Raw genomic sequence first — 14,076 nt, 5'->3', positions numbered from 1 at the left:
AGTATTTAGATTTTTTAACTATCACGAATATGTTTTTAAAATTAGAGTAAACTTTAGATGAAAAATAATACTTTAACCTTTGAATTATGCTCGCTTTGTGTTAGAGAGAGAGAGATGCGTCAAAACATAGACTTGTTTGCGTTGCCATTGAACGGGTCGACCCGGGTGAGAAACCGGTTGGCCCGGTAAAGGAATCGGTTAGGGTAGTTTTAGAGCCTGAGCATGGCTATATAATGCAGAGAAATCCCAGAAACCAGCTTGGGGCATAACAGAAGAAACAAAGCCGTATAAGAGGGCTCTGTTATCTTTAGCGAAGGAGGTAAATTAGAGATCTGACCCAAACCTGGTTTCTCTTTCTCTCTTCGGTTTTCTTCTTCAACTTCTCGATTTGCTTACTGTTATATCGTTTTTATAATTGCTTTAAAAGTTGCTGCTCTTTTGGTTTTTTGGGTATTTTGATAGTTTATATCTGGGTTTGAAAAGGATGGATCGGTACCAGAGAGTAGAGAAGCCAAAAGCTGAGACTCCAATTGACGAAAATGAGATTCGAATTACCAGTCAAGGGAGGATGCGCAGCTATATCACTTATGCCTTGAGTCTACTTCAAGTATTTTTCTTTTTACCCCTGATTTTTCTATATATCATAATTGAAAGTGTGTAAACCTGGACTAGATGGAAGTGAGAAGTCTCTAGAGTTGGGGAAATTTAACTATGTTTTAGAGCTGGTTGAATTTGGGTTTAAACTCCATTAATCTTCAGTTGATGATTATTGTGGAGTTCATTGGATCTCTACGGGTTGGTATTTGTATGAGTGGAGAACAGCATACCAGAAGCTTCTGCAGAGGTAAATGTTGAAGGGAATTTATCGGGGTCTATTTTGACAATGGAACAGCAGCTGTGCTATTATGCGTTATGTTAATCCCTGCTTTACTATGTGGTAAAGGGGGAATGGAGTAAAAATTAGGGTCTATTAAGGAATTCATAATATCCAATTTAAGGTGCAACGACTTTATGTCATTTGTAGTAAGTAAGATGGCCATTTAGTTGAGGTGAAGAAAAATTGTAATTTGTTTATTGTTTTCTAGTGCTTTCTTATTTCTCTTGTGCATTTGTTTATAGGAAAAAGGTTCAAATGAAGTTGTATTCAAGGCAATGGGAAGGGCTATCAATAAAACCGTGACCATAGTGGAGTTAATTAAGGTATTTTTAATCTTGTGCCCCTTTGCTTGTCAGTGGTAAGCCAGACCATTTGGTTACGTTTACTATTAGTCTGAAAAGTGGTATCTTGTAATGTAATGCAGAGAAGAATTGTTGGTCTTCATCAGAATACAGCTATTGGTTCCACAGACATAACTGATATTTGGGAGCCTCTGGAAGAAGGCCTCCTTCCGTAAGAGCAGCCTTTACTTTATTTCAACCATAATTGTTGCATGCTGCATGGATATCATATTATTCTTATCGATGATCTTAGCTTTCTTTGTCTTCTTATCATAGTTTGGAAACCACAAGGCATGTGTCAATGATTACAATAACCCTGTCAAAGAAGGAACTGAATACCTCTTCTGTTGGGTAAGAAGCTTATACTTTTATCTGGTACAAACTGCTCATCTTATCCAGTACAATTTTGTATATGAATGATATCACTGACTTTTGTAACTCATGAAGAATTGTAATCACTTATGAAACTACCACTGTCTTCAGGTATCAGCCACCACTGCTTGATGAACAGGTCAAGCCATCCACAGAATTTGATTATGATGCAGGTATTGACACAATTAATTGTATAATTGTAGTATTGCTTTCAAGTGGCCATGTCTTCATATCTTAACTTTTTTTCTGTGTGTTGTAGAGGGTTCACCTGGTGGCTGGCGTAGGGGTCGATCAGGCAGAGGAAGGTCAAGAGGAAGAGGTAGTTATTCTTTTGGTTATTGCATTCACAAACATAGAGGGAGGGAGATTCATGCATTCGCATTGTTCCAATTAATGTGTGGGATTTGATTGTCTTCTCTCCCCTTTCATACATGGGTAGCCTATCTGTATATTAAGCCTTTTGTATTAGTGAATCTGCATTGCTCTTATTGTTTCGTAGCATGATCTTTTTCCTTTGTCAATGGCGTAAGTGAGTTGATCATCACCCAAAACCTTAAATGAAACACTCTTATTTTGCAGGGAATGGTTTTGTGCCTGTTGAGTATGAAGATGGAGGTTGGGACCGCAACAATCGGGGGTATGCTAGAGGTAGGGGTCGAGGGAGAGGACGTGGTATCCGTGGCCGTGGCAGGGGAGGATACAATGGACCTTATAGTGATGGAAAGCAAGATGGAAACTACAATAATGAAGCACCTGCTCAAGGCAGTGGTATGTCCTTTCTCAACCTTTTGTGGTTTTAGGTCTTTCTCAGCATTGAAGTGGGGTCTGACTGGTTTATTTTCAATCAATTGGCTCTGTAGTGAGACACCCTTAATAAATAGTAGGAAATTAGGTAACCAATCAGCTTAATGCAATTCGTTTATCATTACAAAATTATAGAACTTGAGGCCAAGAAATTCAGTTTTATATGAATTCCCGTACAGCAGGATGATTTTAATTTTGCTTTAATTGTCATTAACTTAAAATTGTAAATTTGCCTTGATTCTTAATCCCTGTTCCTCACCATGCCATTTTTATTCTGTGTTGGTTCATGAACTTTTTTGTTTTAGAGACATGCTTTGGATGACAGAACATTAAAGAGAGCCAGCTATTTTTTTTTCTCTGTGCATTTGTGCTGGTATTTCTAATTTGTTGAAATTGTTTTTTTGCGTTTACATAGGTCTAGGTCGTGGTCGTGGGAGAGGATACCGTGGAAGAGGATACCGTGGAAGAGGCCATGGCTACAGATCAAATGGACCGATCCAGGCAGCAGCATGAGACGCGGTGATTCTCTCTTGAATGTGCTGGAAATGTCTGGAATGTTGCCTTACCTATTGTTATGTGTAATTATCTATTCTATTTTTATCCTTTGTCACCAACTGGCAGCGCTAGATGTTAATTTTAGGATATTGAGATAGTGAGTAATGTAGTGTTAGTTCGAAACTCCTTAACAGGGCAGCCTCTTTTTGTTGTAGATGATGTAGGGGAGATGTCTGTACAACTCTCAACTTTCTGAGTGGGCGGTGATTCTTTGATTTTTCCGTTTGCGTTAAATAAATGTTGGTTTGTATTTTTATCTGTTTTATCTCAGGAGAGAAGAGATCCGCAATAGTAGGGGTGTTTAAAGTGATCTGGTATCTGAACCAATCTGATATATGTACCAAAAACTGAATAAAAAATTATGTGAAAATCAATTCAGATATCGGTTTTTCAGTTTGGTTATTGGTTTTGGATTAAACTTTAAACCAGTTTGGTTTTGATTTTCTTCGAACAGAAAATTTAATTCAATTTTAAAATAAAGTCATATTGATTTGATTCATCCGCTTTGAGCACCCTCAGGGAACAGGGAGAACACTGTTTTATTACTGCATTAAAAAAAGTTCATTCTATTTGTCAAATTTCATTCAATCGAGACTAACCAGTTTTAAAGATTAGACTTGTTTTAACTGATTTTAGGGTTTGAGTTGATTTGGATAAAAAAATTGTTTTCGAGTTAAGATTGTGTCTCAGCTGTTGATTTTGAGTTTCTGCTGAAGCTTGATTTAAGATCAAATCCAGTCATGATTGGGCAATTGGGCTTCCTGCTAGGATGGTCCAAATCCAAAAGGCTACTGCAGACACAAGTCTTTGGGCTGGGCCATGGAGAGGGAATTAGGTCGTTGCAAACACATAGCACGGTGATATGTTACTAGGTTAGCTTATTCCAGTACTCTCAACTCTAACTCTATGGGATAGTCCCGGGCCCACATAGTGCGGTGCGGGCCCTAACTTCACGGACAAGCGTTTGCTCAGATCAGACGCTGGTGCTTCTGCAGTATGACTACTATTTACGTGATTGTACCGGGGTCCACTTACGTTCTACATGATCAAGTCGGTCGGTGGCTTAATTGTTTTGATTCTCTCACTGTCAGCTTAATTGATGGGTTGTCAACTTGTCAGCGTCATATGTTGCCACACTTCCGTGACAAAAACGGTAGTAAACTGTTGTACACTTGAAATATTTTATATTATATATTCGTATTGTACGTATATAATAAGTATAAAAATGCAGAGAGGACAATGGGCATGTGTGATGTGACTCTGGCCTGCGGCCAATGGGATTATTTGTGGATTTGATGTCAACTTGATATTAATTTGAGATCTGTTTAAATCAATAGTGTTAATGTTGAACTAAAATTCATTAGAATTTATGTATAAAATTATTAAATGATAAATAATATTATTAATAAAATAAATAAAATCATTAAAAAAATAAATAATATTATTTAAAAACAATAAACAAGTCAAACAAAAATTCATCATACTCAAATTTATCTAGGTGGAACCAAAGAATGAATTTGAGCCTGACATGGAATGAGAGTACATAAATATAGGTATATGGGTCGACCCATGATTTGGCATGTGGTCCATCAAGAAAGTTAAAAAGTGCTTCAGATGGACAACAGGGGAAGTGATAACATATGATTAGTTATGTTCATGCATGATGCCCTGAATCTGCATATCTCAATGGAATGGGTAATACAGTCTTTGTTCTCTAATTAGATTAAGGTCAGATCAACCGTCGGGTTGGTGATAAAATAGACAACAACACACTATTTTAATAATCAATTATGTGTGACAAACAGTAAGACTGAACCATATTGAGCTGTTTAAATTTCAATTTGAGTTTAGATGAAACAGATTGATTTTTTCTTTTTTATAAAAAGATTGAGTTCATTTTAATAAAATAAATCAAATTTAAATCGATTAATTTGAAATAACTTGAATTAATTTCTAAATAAAATTATTTTTTAATTGAATTTGGGTCTTAATTTATTGATTTCAAACAAAATTAAACTGAATTTTGTTTAAGTTTAACCCAAATTGAATTCAAATCCACCACACACTGAACCGCCAACATGATTCATTTTTAAAATAAGCCATTTTTTAATATAATAAGATGGCTTCACCATCTAAATGTGAAAGCGTGTCATGTGTAGGAGCATGAGGAAGACACAAAAGATAAGTAGTCTTGCCCATTTTTCATAGAAGAGCCATGTGAAATTTGTATCATAAAATCAAAGCAAAAAAATATTCTATACCACAAAAACTTGAAGATGCCGTTTTATCTTCGAATGACAACCAATGTTTTCGTATTCAGGTTGGGTCTTAAGCCAGATAAGCAAGTCCAAGTCTGTCCAATTGAACTAAAATATTACCAATATTCTCGTTAAAACTAGATGCAATTAAAAAATAAAATAAAATAAAATTACACAAGTCATGCTAACATCAGAATAACTTAATGTGATCCGTTTCCGTTCAGTTTAATCATTGGTCAATTTGGTTCAACTCTACTAATATGAGAATGACAATTGATCTGAATCAAACTGATCACCGAGTTTCAATCGAACAGATTAATCGATCAATTCTAGCCGGTTTTAAAACACAGTCGACAAGAATATAATTCATGAAAAGAAAGACAAAAGAAGGAACAAGTAGGCTTGTGTTATGGTTTTTTATCCATTCACAGCTCGTGTTGGGGAAATGCATGTGGGTGGCAAGGCAAGAGTGAGAGAACGTGGGAATAATTGAATGAGTTTCAGATTTCTTCAGTCTTGCACAGATATCACATGTGAGCTTGTTGTCATTAGAGAGTCGGTCATTTATTTAAACAAGCTGTTTCTTAAGTCTGCAACTGCCAATAAGCGTAAACTCATCTCCAATCCTCATCCTCCATCTTCCTCATTCTAAGAATAAGAAATGGCGAAGCCCTTGTCTTTACTTGCAGTCATCTTGATTCAGTTGACCTATTGTACTATCAATACTATCGCCTATACTGCTTCTGGTAATTGGAATAAAGGCCATGCCACTTTCTATGGAGGCAGTGATGCCTCGGGAACAATGGGTATGTATTTATGTAATTTAGTTCTTCATCTTCTGAAAGTAAAGTTTGTCATAATCGTGTTTATGAAATGATTGCTTGGTGGCTTTTGGTTTACAGGGGGAGCTTGCGGATATGGGAACTTGTATACCACTGGCTATGGAACTAGAACTGCTGCTTTAAGCACTGCGTTGTTTAATGATGGAGCTTCATGTGGGGAGTGTTTCAAGATCATTTGTGACTATAAATCAGATCCCACATGGTGTGTTAAAGGAACTTCTATCACCATTACTGCAACAAACTTTTGCCCTCCTAATTACGCTCTTCCAAGCAACAATGGAGGCTGGTGCAATCCTCCTCTCCAGCATTTCGATATGGCTCAGCCAGCTTGGGAAAAAATCGGTGTTTATAAAGGTGGAATCATTCCTGTTTTGTTCCAGAGGTAATAATTTTCATTTTACTCTTTATATCATTTTGAACGTCTATGTTCATTGTTAAGTTGTATTTAGACTTACAATTTTCAATACCACATGTTAACCGGATTACGTAATTGTACTTATTATTATTATTATTATTTATTTAGAATTTTTTTTTTTTTTTTTGAGAATTTAGCTGCTACTAATATTGAAGTATTTTGGTACCTAATTTTTAGTTCATTTTTTTGTTGGGTTAGGGTTGAGAGCCTCTTAGCCGAAATTTAAACTAATATTATACAGACATGATCTAATGACACAAACTGAGTCTTAAGTGTCTTGGTTTTTATTGCAGGGTTCCATGCAAGAAGCACGGTGGAGTAAGATTCACCATTAACGGGAGAGACTATTTTGAGCTTGTTTTGATCAGCAACGTGGGTGGGGCTGGTGCCATTCAGTCTGCATATATCAAAGGTTCAAAAACCGGGTGGATGGCCATGTCCAGGAATTGGGGAGCCAATTGGCAGTCAAATGCCTACCTCAATGGCCAATCATTGTCGTTCAAAGTCACCACAACTGACGGTGGAACTCGTATATTTACAGATATTGTGCCATCCAACTGGGCATTTGGACAGACTTTCTCCAGCAGTGTACAGTTCTCATAAATGGCTTCTGACTTGAAGGATTGTGGATTGAAATTGGCTGAGGCGTGCTTGTTATTTCATTGAAGCAGCCCGCCACGATTCTCTGGGGAATCCATGAACTCAAGGCAACTATAGCTCTACATATGGGCTTTATGATCCGTGAAAGTTGCAGTGATTTATGGATGCTCATGTTATAAATTCAAACATCGTGTGTTAAATAGTTGGCCTAGTGTACAACAATAAGAAAGCTAAAGCTTCAGCATACATATATATATTTTTTGTTTTGCAATTTACATTCTTGTAATATGATCAGTTTTTACATAATTGTTGTATCATTCGGAGGAAATAATATATCTCGAATTTCATATTTGAAACAATGCTTTCAAACCTGGATTGGCTGGGAAAAAAAATTCAATCAAACAAAATTATGATTTGGTGATATATGATGTATATTATTTATTAAATAGAATTAACCAAATTGATCCGGCGTGATTCACCTAGTATGATGTCAGTTTTTCAATTGTTGATGGTTTGACCACATTAGCCCAATACAATTTTTTCGGTTCAACTCTGAGTCAATCAAATATTCACATTGGACAAACTATGGCATATGGCAGAGATAAGAGACGCAGTTGCATGAAATTCAGGAATAAATAAAAAATTATGATCCATTTCCTTACGATTAAAATCCCTAAGTATTCCATGTCCTTGTACATGTGATTTCCTGTAGAAAACAAGCTGCCTTTTGTATCTTGATGCTCCTAGAATCACAAATTCATTATTTTGGAGTAGAGCCAATAATGGCCATGTTCAAATTGACGTAATTTATCATATCACAGATCATGTTATATTAAAACCCATTTATACAGGTGTCAGTTTATAAATTTTCAAGACTCAAGAGACAACCCACAGTATGATAGGCTGTGCCGCGATAGGCTTTTCGACTTACTGACTTACTAAATATATAATTTTTAATTTTAATTTTAGGGTTCTGTCAAGTGCTTTGTTCGCCAGCTTAGCTATGTTAAACTTGGGTCATGTTTAAAAATTGCGGGGGCTGATGGTTAGAGTAATCCTTTAGCTGATGAATAGTTACACAAATATTTGTTGCAACAGATTTGCCTGGAATAATCGGGAATTCTAACAGATTTGGTACCATATTTCTTACAAAAGAAAATCTAACTTAGCCTCAAAATTATACAATGACAAATTCTGAATCTTAACTTATTAATGAAAGACATTAACACTGATGGTGACAAATCCATCTAATGGAGGGAGTTCAGTTGAGAACACTTCAACCAGCTTGCCTTACGCAACAATGCCTTATTGGTTCAACCCAACCACCCACCATACTCTTCCACACAGCATTGTAACTTAGGTGGATTTGACTTGAATTTACGTTTTAGTTCGGAAAAATTCATCTTAAGTTGAAGTTCTATTTGGCAACTGAATTCACAATTGGTTAGTCTATCCAATTGATATTTAATGGCAAATTAAGGGGATCAAGGATGGTTAACCGACTTTTTGAAAATTTTTAGTTTAATATAAGTAAAATATCAATATAACTTATAAAATTTCATTATTCTTTTTATATTTTATTATTATTTTTTGACCTTTTATATTTTATTTTTATTCAACTTTTACTTACTAAGTTTTATTATTCACTTATTCAATGACATTGTTTGTTTTACTTGCAACTCTTGGTTTCATTGTATATAGTATGTTGGGGTGGACACAATCCAAATTTGTTCTACTCGAATTGATGTTTTGATTTAAATAAGTCGATTTTAAGTTTAAGCACTAGCTCGTTTGACGATTTTGATTAAGATTGACTTGTCTATCCATTCGATGATACGATTTATTCTAACAATGATACTATTTATCATTTTAATGATAATATTTACTTTATCAACAACATTTCAGTGATATTATGCATTAATTTGAATGAGTTTTAACTTATATTGGGTATTATGAATTTAATTTGAGACAAAACTTTAATCCACTCCTACTCATTTCTTCTTTTCCAAAAAAGAAAAAAAAAAACACTTTGCTTAATTTCCAATCAAGCCTAAAAACAAAGTCAAAGTCTAATCAACTTAAATTTTGGTTAGCATCACTTATTTATAGACTAACAGCAAATTAATGTAACATGATTACATGAACTGTCTTCTTGGTGGGGATGCTTTAAAGCTACTCCACTAAACAGTGTTCCTGATAACCAAATCTGTTGACAACCATATCCCAAATCCATTCCACTCTCGTCTGCCTGTGCAATAAGTGCCATTAGCCCTTCCTGGGGTTTCACAAAAACTATAACCTCTACAATCCTCAACTATGGCAGCCATTTTCACACTCATATTTGCCCTTGTCATGTTTCAGGTTTCTTTTCCTGCTGTAATTGCAATTAGCGTCAACTACTATGATTACGCATGCCCCAAGCTCGAGACGACGGTCACCAATGTTGTCAAGAAAGCAATGAAGAATGATAAAACAGTTCCAGCTGCACTACTTCGCATGCACTTCCATGATTGCTTTATCAGAGTAAGTGCCCTACTTGCTTTATCAATGTAAATGCATAAATTTTTATATTAAAAATGTATGATGATTAGGTAGCATCTTGTTTTTTGTTTCAAAGGGTTGCGATGGTTCAGTGTTGATAAACTCCAAGGGGAAGATAGCTGCAGAAAAAAGATGGGCCTCCGAACCTTTCATTGCATGCGTTTTATGTAATTGACAATGCAAGGGAAGCGGTGGAAGCATTGTGCCCTGGCGTGGTTTCTTGTGCTGATATGTTGGCTCTAGCAGCTCGAGATGCAGTGGCTCTGGTTAGTTACGAATCGATTACTATGTTCAGTTGTATAATAATATCTGCTAGGAAACAATCAAGCAATAAAAGTCAATCACACAAAACAATACATATTTTACATCGTTCAACTGAAAATATATATCTTCTATGATCGCACTAGTTTAATTTTTAGGGTTTTTAAAATTTAAATTTAGGACAGCTAATTACGTCACCTCGACTTCCGACCAATACTGTACAGACATCCCTTATCTATTACATTAGCTATGCGTTATTAAATTAATATATATAGCCATAAGCATGGACTTTTATTTTGTTTATGCATGTGCTAAAGTCTGGAGGTCCGACTTGGGATGTTCCAAAAGGGAGAAAAGATGGTAGAATTTCAAAAGCTACCTAAACTAGACAGTTGCCAGCTCCAACCTTTAATTTATCTCAACTTCAACAAAGCTTCTCCGAGAGAGGCCTCTCCATGGAAGATCTCGTGGCTCTTTCAGGTTAAACTCTTTAATCACTCAATCATCTCATGACTGCATATATAATCAACTCGCATTGAATGCCTTGATTACACCTAGGCTTGATTTGATCAACAAAACTCTGCTTGAATTCAGCTCAAAATTAATTTAACTTTAGATTCAATTTGATCAGGTTGGAACTCAATGTTAAAATCCATTCGAACTGACTCATTTGGTCCAAACTTGAATTCAAGTTCAAGCAGTTTGGATCGAGTTCATGCGGTTTGGATTGAATCCTATCTTAATTACACCGTTGAGTTGAATAATCACCTTATGTTAATCTATTTTTGTGCGTAGGTAGCCATACACTTGGGTTTGCTCACTGCTCATCCTTTCAGAACAGAATCTACAACTTCAATGCCACCTTATACATCGACCCGTCGATGAACCCATCTTTTGCAGCTAGCTTAAGAAGAGTATGCCCAGCACACAGCAAGGTGAAAACGGCAGGTGTCTTAGTGGATCCTTCGGGGACTGTATTTGACAACGCGTACTACAAGCTACTTCTTCAGGGAAGGAGTATTTTGTCTTCGGATCAAGCTCTACTCACAACCCAGAAGACTAGAGTTTTGGTTTCCGAGTACGCCCGTTCCAAAACAGCCTTTGAAAAGGCTTTCGTGCAGCCCATGATCAAAATGAGTAGCATCACTGGTGGACAAGGGATTAGGCTCGATTGTAGAGTAGTCAATTGAGTTGTTCTCAGTGAGCAAAAACATCCGTCAGTTTTCATTTTTATATAAAATTCTATGATGTCAAATTTAGTATTTTTATTTATAAAAGCAGGGAATATTTTATATATCAATAAAACTCTGCCTATAAATAATAAATGTACACTTTTATATAAATAATATTATATTATTATGTGATTAAATTATTTTGAATTAAAAATAAAATAATTGTCAATTATAAAATAATATATAATCATTTATGCATAATTTTGTGTTCATTATTTATATAAACAATGCTAATTTATATATATTTGGATTTGTAATTGTATGAATGTGTTTGACTGATTTAGCGGGGAAAATTAGTTGAATAAATTATTATTTTCCACAAGGTCCTTTGAGTTATTTATTTAATTTTGTCTTAATTCGAATTAAATTTAAAATTAAATTATTCTTAAGTAAATTTAATATCCAACTTTTTGATTTCGTGTCAATATCAAGTTAAGTCTTTTAAATTTAAGTTAATTTTAAATTTAGGTCATTTTGGGGCTTGATCAAATTCAACCCTAAATATTATTACATTTAGTTTAAATTCAACATGGAGATGGCCTAATTGGCCTGTGGACTATGATCCCGGTTGATGAAACCTAGATAGAGCTTTTCAGTTTAAGAGAAGAGAACAAAAAAAGTCGAGCACCTTGATGATTAAATGACGGAGGAGGACATCTTTTATGGAATATTATACAAGCCAACGACTTTGATTACTCTAGTTTAGATTTGAACGAGCGTTCACAACGTTAGCCACAGAAACAATTTCAGAGCGGAAGAAAAACTAATACAAGTACGAGGAAAAGAAGAAGATGAAGAGGCAGTTGAATAGATTTTATGAAATTGGGACATGATCAATACGTTTACGTCCATGAGAATGGAGTGAGATTTTTTTACTTTTTAAATTTTGAAAAGAATAAACTTTTTAAATTAGAAGAATCATAGGAGAAAAAAGGAAAAATTATATGAGAGACAAGATTTTGCTCGAATTCAGTTGAAATTTCTCCAATTCAAACTAAATTTGACTCATTTAAGTAGAACATCAATCTAAGTGGGAGAAGCCATGATCAAATCTACCCCTAATTTTGGGTAAAACCAGTTTAATCTGAACAACAAAGTTTTAGAAGGGCAGACTTTGCTTAAAAGTGATTATCCCTTCTCAGTTACGCAAACACAGAATAAGAAACAGAGAAACGTGAATTAATTACTTACAGGCGAAAGATACATAATGTGCTTTTAATTTTATTGTCTTATATAAATCTTCAGAGTTTTTGGCATAAATAAAAGAACTTGAAAAGGATCCTGGTTTTAATATATACAGCTTAGTCTTTGGCTAAGTAATACTCAATCCATGAAGCTCTTGAAAAGAATTTCAGCTGAAGCAAATCGCTCACATCTTCAGAAACAGTATCACCAAGTTCATCTTCTGTTATGCTGAGGCACCATAATCTCTTGCAGAACAAGCCTTCTTGACCTGTTTATGTTGAGAAAACACAAGTAAATATGTTCTTCAAGCTCGTTTAACTGCTCCAGAAATCTAGACTGATTGATTTGAAACTCTCGCACAACCTCCTTCAATATTTCAGGTTTGCCAATCCTGACGCACATGTTGGCGATGGTTTTGCAGTGTTCTACCTCGTCATCTAAGCTCTGCACCATCCGACTCATTGTATCAAAATCATTGATCAGAATATAAACGCCTTTCGCTGCAACATCGAGCTGTGCAGCAAGTCTTTCCAGCAAGCTTGACTTGAAACGTCGATGAACCAACATGACTTTTTTCTTGATCAAAACTAAACAACCAGCCACAAGTCCAGGTGTTGCTACAATGCCAACCATGCTATGGAGTAGAAAAACCAGCATCACAATTATTAATGCATTTTGAAATATTACCAGATTGTACTTAAAAAGCTTATTGCACTTTGCTCTCCTTCTAATCTTCTTCCCTTTTGATGTCAAACTAGTTAGCAGCACAATGTTTTTTCGATGATAATCTCGGAATTTCACTTGGCTGAAGATTGATAATGGGTTTCTGAGAGAGGCAAATGCAGAAAGTTGTCTGAATATAACTAAACAATCATTCACCTTTCTGGTTGGCTTGATAACCCTCTGGATTTTCAGATAATTAGCTCGAGTCTGATGGACGCTTCTGAGGAGCAATTCACAGATATTGTAGGCTTCCAGGCTAGCTTCAAAATAATCGATGAGAAGGTGATGGAAGCGCAAGGTCTTTATCATGTTCATTAAAGTTTCTTGTTGCGGTTCCAGCAGATATTCAGACAGTTTTACATATAAAGAAAGAGAAGATGATCTATCAATATCAAAGCTTCTTCTTATTCTTGCCAACTGGCCTTGAGCCTTACTGCATATTTCCATGTATGACTTCGTTCTGAAAGCTTCCGTGTACTCTTCATTGACGTTTAATTTACTGGTAAAGCTATTGCCACGTTCCTTCTGCGATTTGCCTGAAACCAATCAACAAACATGACAGATCGTTCCCAGTATTCACCCTACTGATTACAAAAAGTTGAGGAAGAAGATGAGTAGAGAAGAGACATACAGCAAGCAAACTCACCCATCTTGTTCTTAAAGAAGGATCTTATTTTGCTCCAGGTAGTTTTTCCCATTTGATATGATCAAAATGGAATCTCGATCTTTAATGTTCTTTAAGTAATTCAAGTTAGAAAGCAAATCAGATAAAGTTTGTTTGAGTTGTGTATATATATATATAGAAGAGAGAGGTTTTAGGCTTGAAGAGAAGATAATTAATCAATAAGCTAAAGGAGAAGGATAACAGACTCTTGGAAAGCTTGGCACCTGATGTGGCTGTTATAGCTTTTTGCTCACGATAGCCTCCCTCACACGGTGTGTGTTCCACGTGTAATGCATTTAGAAAAGGCTTTTGTAGAAAAAAACAGAATGTGTGTGTATATATGTACGTTACATAGTTATGATGTATAATGAAGTTTCCCATACGCTATTCATGCCTAATAATTTTT

The 14,076-nt window shown here is 35.4% G+C and overlaps 4 protein-coding genes across 7 annotated transcripts; 3 read left to right on the top strand and 1 right to left on the bottom strand.

Annotated features, from left to right (window-relative positions):
* The first annotated feature begins 177 nt into the window (after positions 1–177).
* Positions 178–3,205, top strand: LOC123228536. 3 transcript variants are annotated; one of them, XM_044653939.1, is made up of 9 exons: positions 178–319; positions 484–607; positions 1,120–1,200; positions 1,302–1,390; positions 1,495–1,569; positions 1,702–1,763; positions 1,850–1,909; positions 2,170–2,360; positions 2,806–3,205. In XM_044653939.1, exons 2-9 carry the CDS (start codon positions 485–487, stop codon positions 2,905–2,907), a joined length of 783 nt encoding a protein of 260 aa, XP_044509874.1. In that variant the 5' UTR covers positions 178–319; position 484; the 3' UTR covers positions 2,908–3,205. The 3 variants fall into 3 exon arrangements, with proteins under 3 accessions (XP_044509874.1, XP_044509875.1, XP_044509873.1); XM_044653940.1 differs by having other exon boundaries at positions 179–319; positions 463–607; positions 2,170–2,358; positions 2,810–3,205; XM_044653938.1 differs by having other exon boundaries at positions 179–319; positions 463–607.
* A 2,592-nt stretch (positions 3,206–5,797) lies between these two features.
* Positions 5,798–7,335, top strand: LOC123229181 (expansin-A11). Its single transcript, XM_044654819.1, has 3 exons — positions 5,798–6,013; positions 6,110–6,431; positions 6,758–7,335. Exons 1-3 carry the CDS (start codon positions 5,869–5,871, stop codon positions 7,065–7,067), a joined length of 777 nt encoding a protein of 258 aa, XP_044510754.1. The 5' UTR covers positions 5,798–5,868; the 3' UTR covers positions 7,068–7,335.
* Positions 7,336–9,380: 2,045 nt separating this feature from the next.
* On the top strand, positions 9,381–11,056 carry LOC123229598 (peroxidase 64-like). Its single transcript, XM_044655522.1, has 3 exons — positions 9,381–9,587; positions 9,731–9,871; positions 10,703–11,056. The coding sequence occupies exons 1-3, from the start codon at positions 9,381–9,383 to the stop codon at positions 11,054–11,056; spliced, it is 702 nt and encodes a 233-aa protein (XP_044511457.1).
* Positions 11,057–12,256: 1,200 nt separating this feature from the next.
* LOC123229229 (UPF0496 protein At1g20180) lies at positions 12,257–13,810 on the bottom strand. Of its 2 annotated transcripts, none has more exons than XM_044654888.1 (2): positions 13,638–13,810; positions 12,257–13,542 (listed from the first exon to the last, which is right to left on the bottom strand). In XM_044654888.1, the coding sequence occupies exons 1-2, from the start codon at positions 13,702–13,704 to the stop codon at positions 12,497–12,499; spliced, it is 1,113 nt and encodes a 370-aa protein (XP_044510823.1). In that variant the 5' UTR covers positions 13,705–13,810; the 3' UTR covers positions 12,257–12,496. The 2 variants fall into 2 exon arrangements, with proteins under 2 accessions (XP_044510823.1, XP_044510824.1); XM_044654889.1 differs by having other exon boundaries at positions 13,653–13,810.
* Between the last annotated feature and the right edge of the window lie 266 nt (positions 13,811–14,076).

Source organism: Mangifera indica, chromosome 11 (genome assembly GCF_011075055.1).
Source record: "Mangifera indica cultivar Alphonso chromosome 11, CATAS_Mindica_2.1, whole genome shotgun sequence".
NCBI lineage: Eukaryota > Viridiplantae > Streptophyta > Magnoliopsida > Sapindales > Anacardiaceae > Mangifera > Mangifera indica.
The sequence above is the reverse complement of the archived record's forward strand: the minus strand, read 5'-3'. Positions and strand labels throughout refer to the sequence as shown.

Bases quoted from the DNA above. Each gene is read 5' to 3' on its own strand.
- LOC123228536 (XM_044653939.1), top strand. From the start codon at position 485: ATGGATCGGTACCAGAGAGTAGAGAAGCCAAAAGCTGAGACTCCAATT. The intron at 1,570-1,701 runs GTAAGAAGCTTA...CACTGTCTTCAG, and splicing joins CTGAATACCTCTTCTGTTGG to GTATCAGCCACCACTGCTTG. The intron at 2,361-2,805 runs ATGTCCTTTCTC...TTTTGCGTTTAC, and splicing joins CACCTGCTCAAGGCAGTGGT to ATAGGTCTAGGTCGTGGTCG.
- LOC123229181 (XM_044654819.1), top strand. From the start codon at position 5,869: ATGGCGAAGCCCTTGTCTTTACTTGCAGTCATCTTGATTCAGTTGACC. The intron at 6,014-6,109 runs GTATGTATTTAT...TTTGGTTTACAG, and splicing joins TGATGCCTCGGGAACAATGG to GGGGAGCTTGCGGATATGGG. The intron at 6,432-6,757 runs GTAATAATTTTC...TTTTTATTGCAG, and splicing joins ATTCCTGTTTTGTTCCAGAG to GGTTCCATGCAAGAAGCACG.
- LOC123229598 (XM_044655522.1), top strand. From the start codon at position 9,381: ATGGCAGCCATTTTCACACTCATATTTGCCCTTGTCATGTTTCAGGTT. The intron at 9,588-9,730 runs GTAAGTGCCCTA...AGATAGCTGCAG, and splicing joins TCCATGATTGCTTTATCAGA to AAAAAAGATGGGCCTCCGAA. The intron at 9,872-10,702 runs GTTAGTTACGAA...TCATCCTTTCAG, and splicing joins CTCGAGATGCAGTGGCTCTG to AACAGAATCTACAACTTCAA.
- LOC123229229 (XM_044654888.1), bottom strand. From the start codon at position 13,704: ATGGGAAAAACTACCTGGAGCAAAATAAGATCCTTCTTTAAGAACAAG. The intron at 13,543-13,637 runs GTATGTCTCTTC...GATTGGTTTCAG, and splicing joins GATGGGTGAGTTTGCTTGCT to GCAAATCGCAGAAGGAACGT.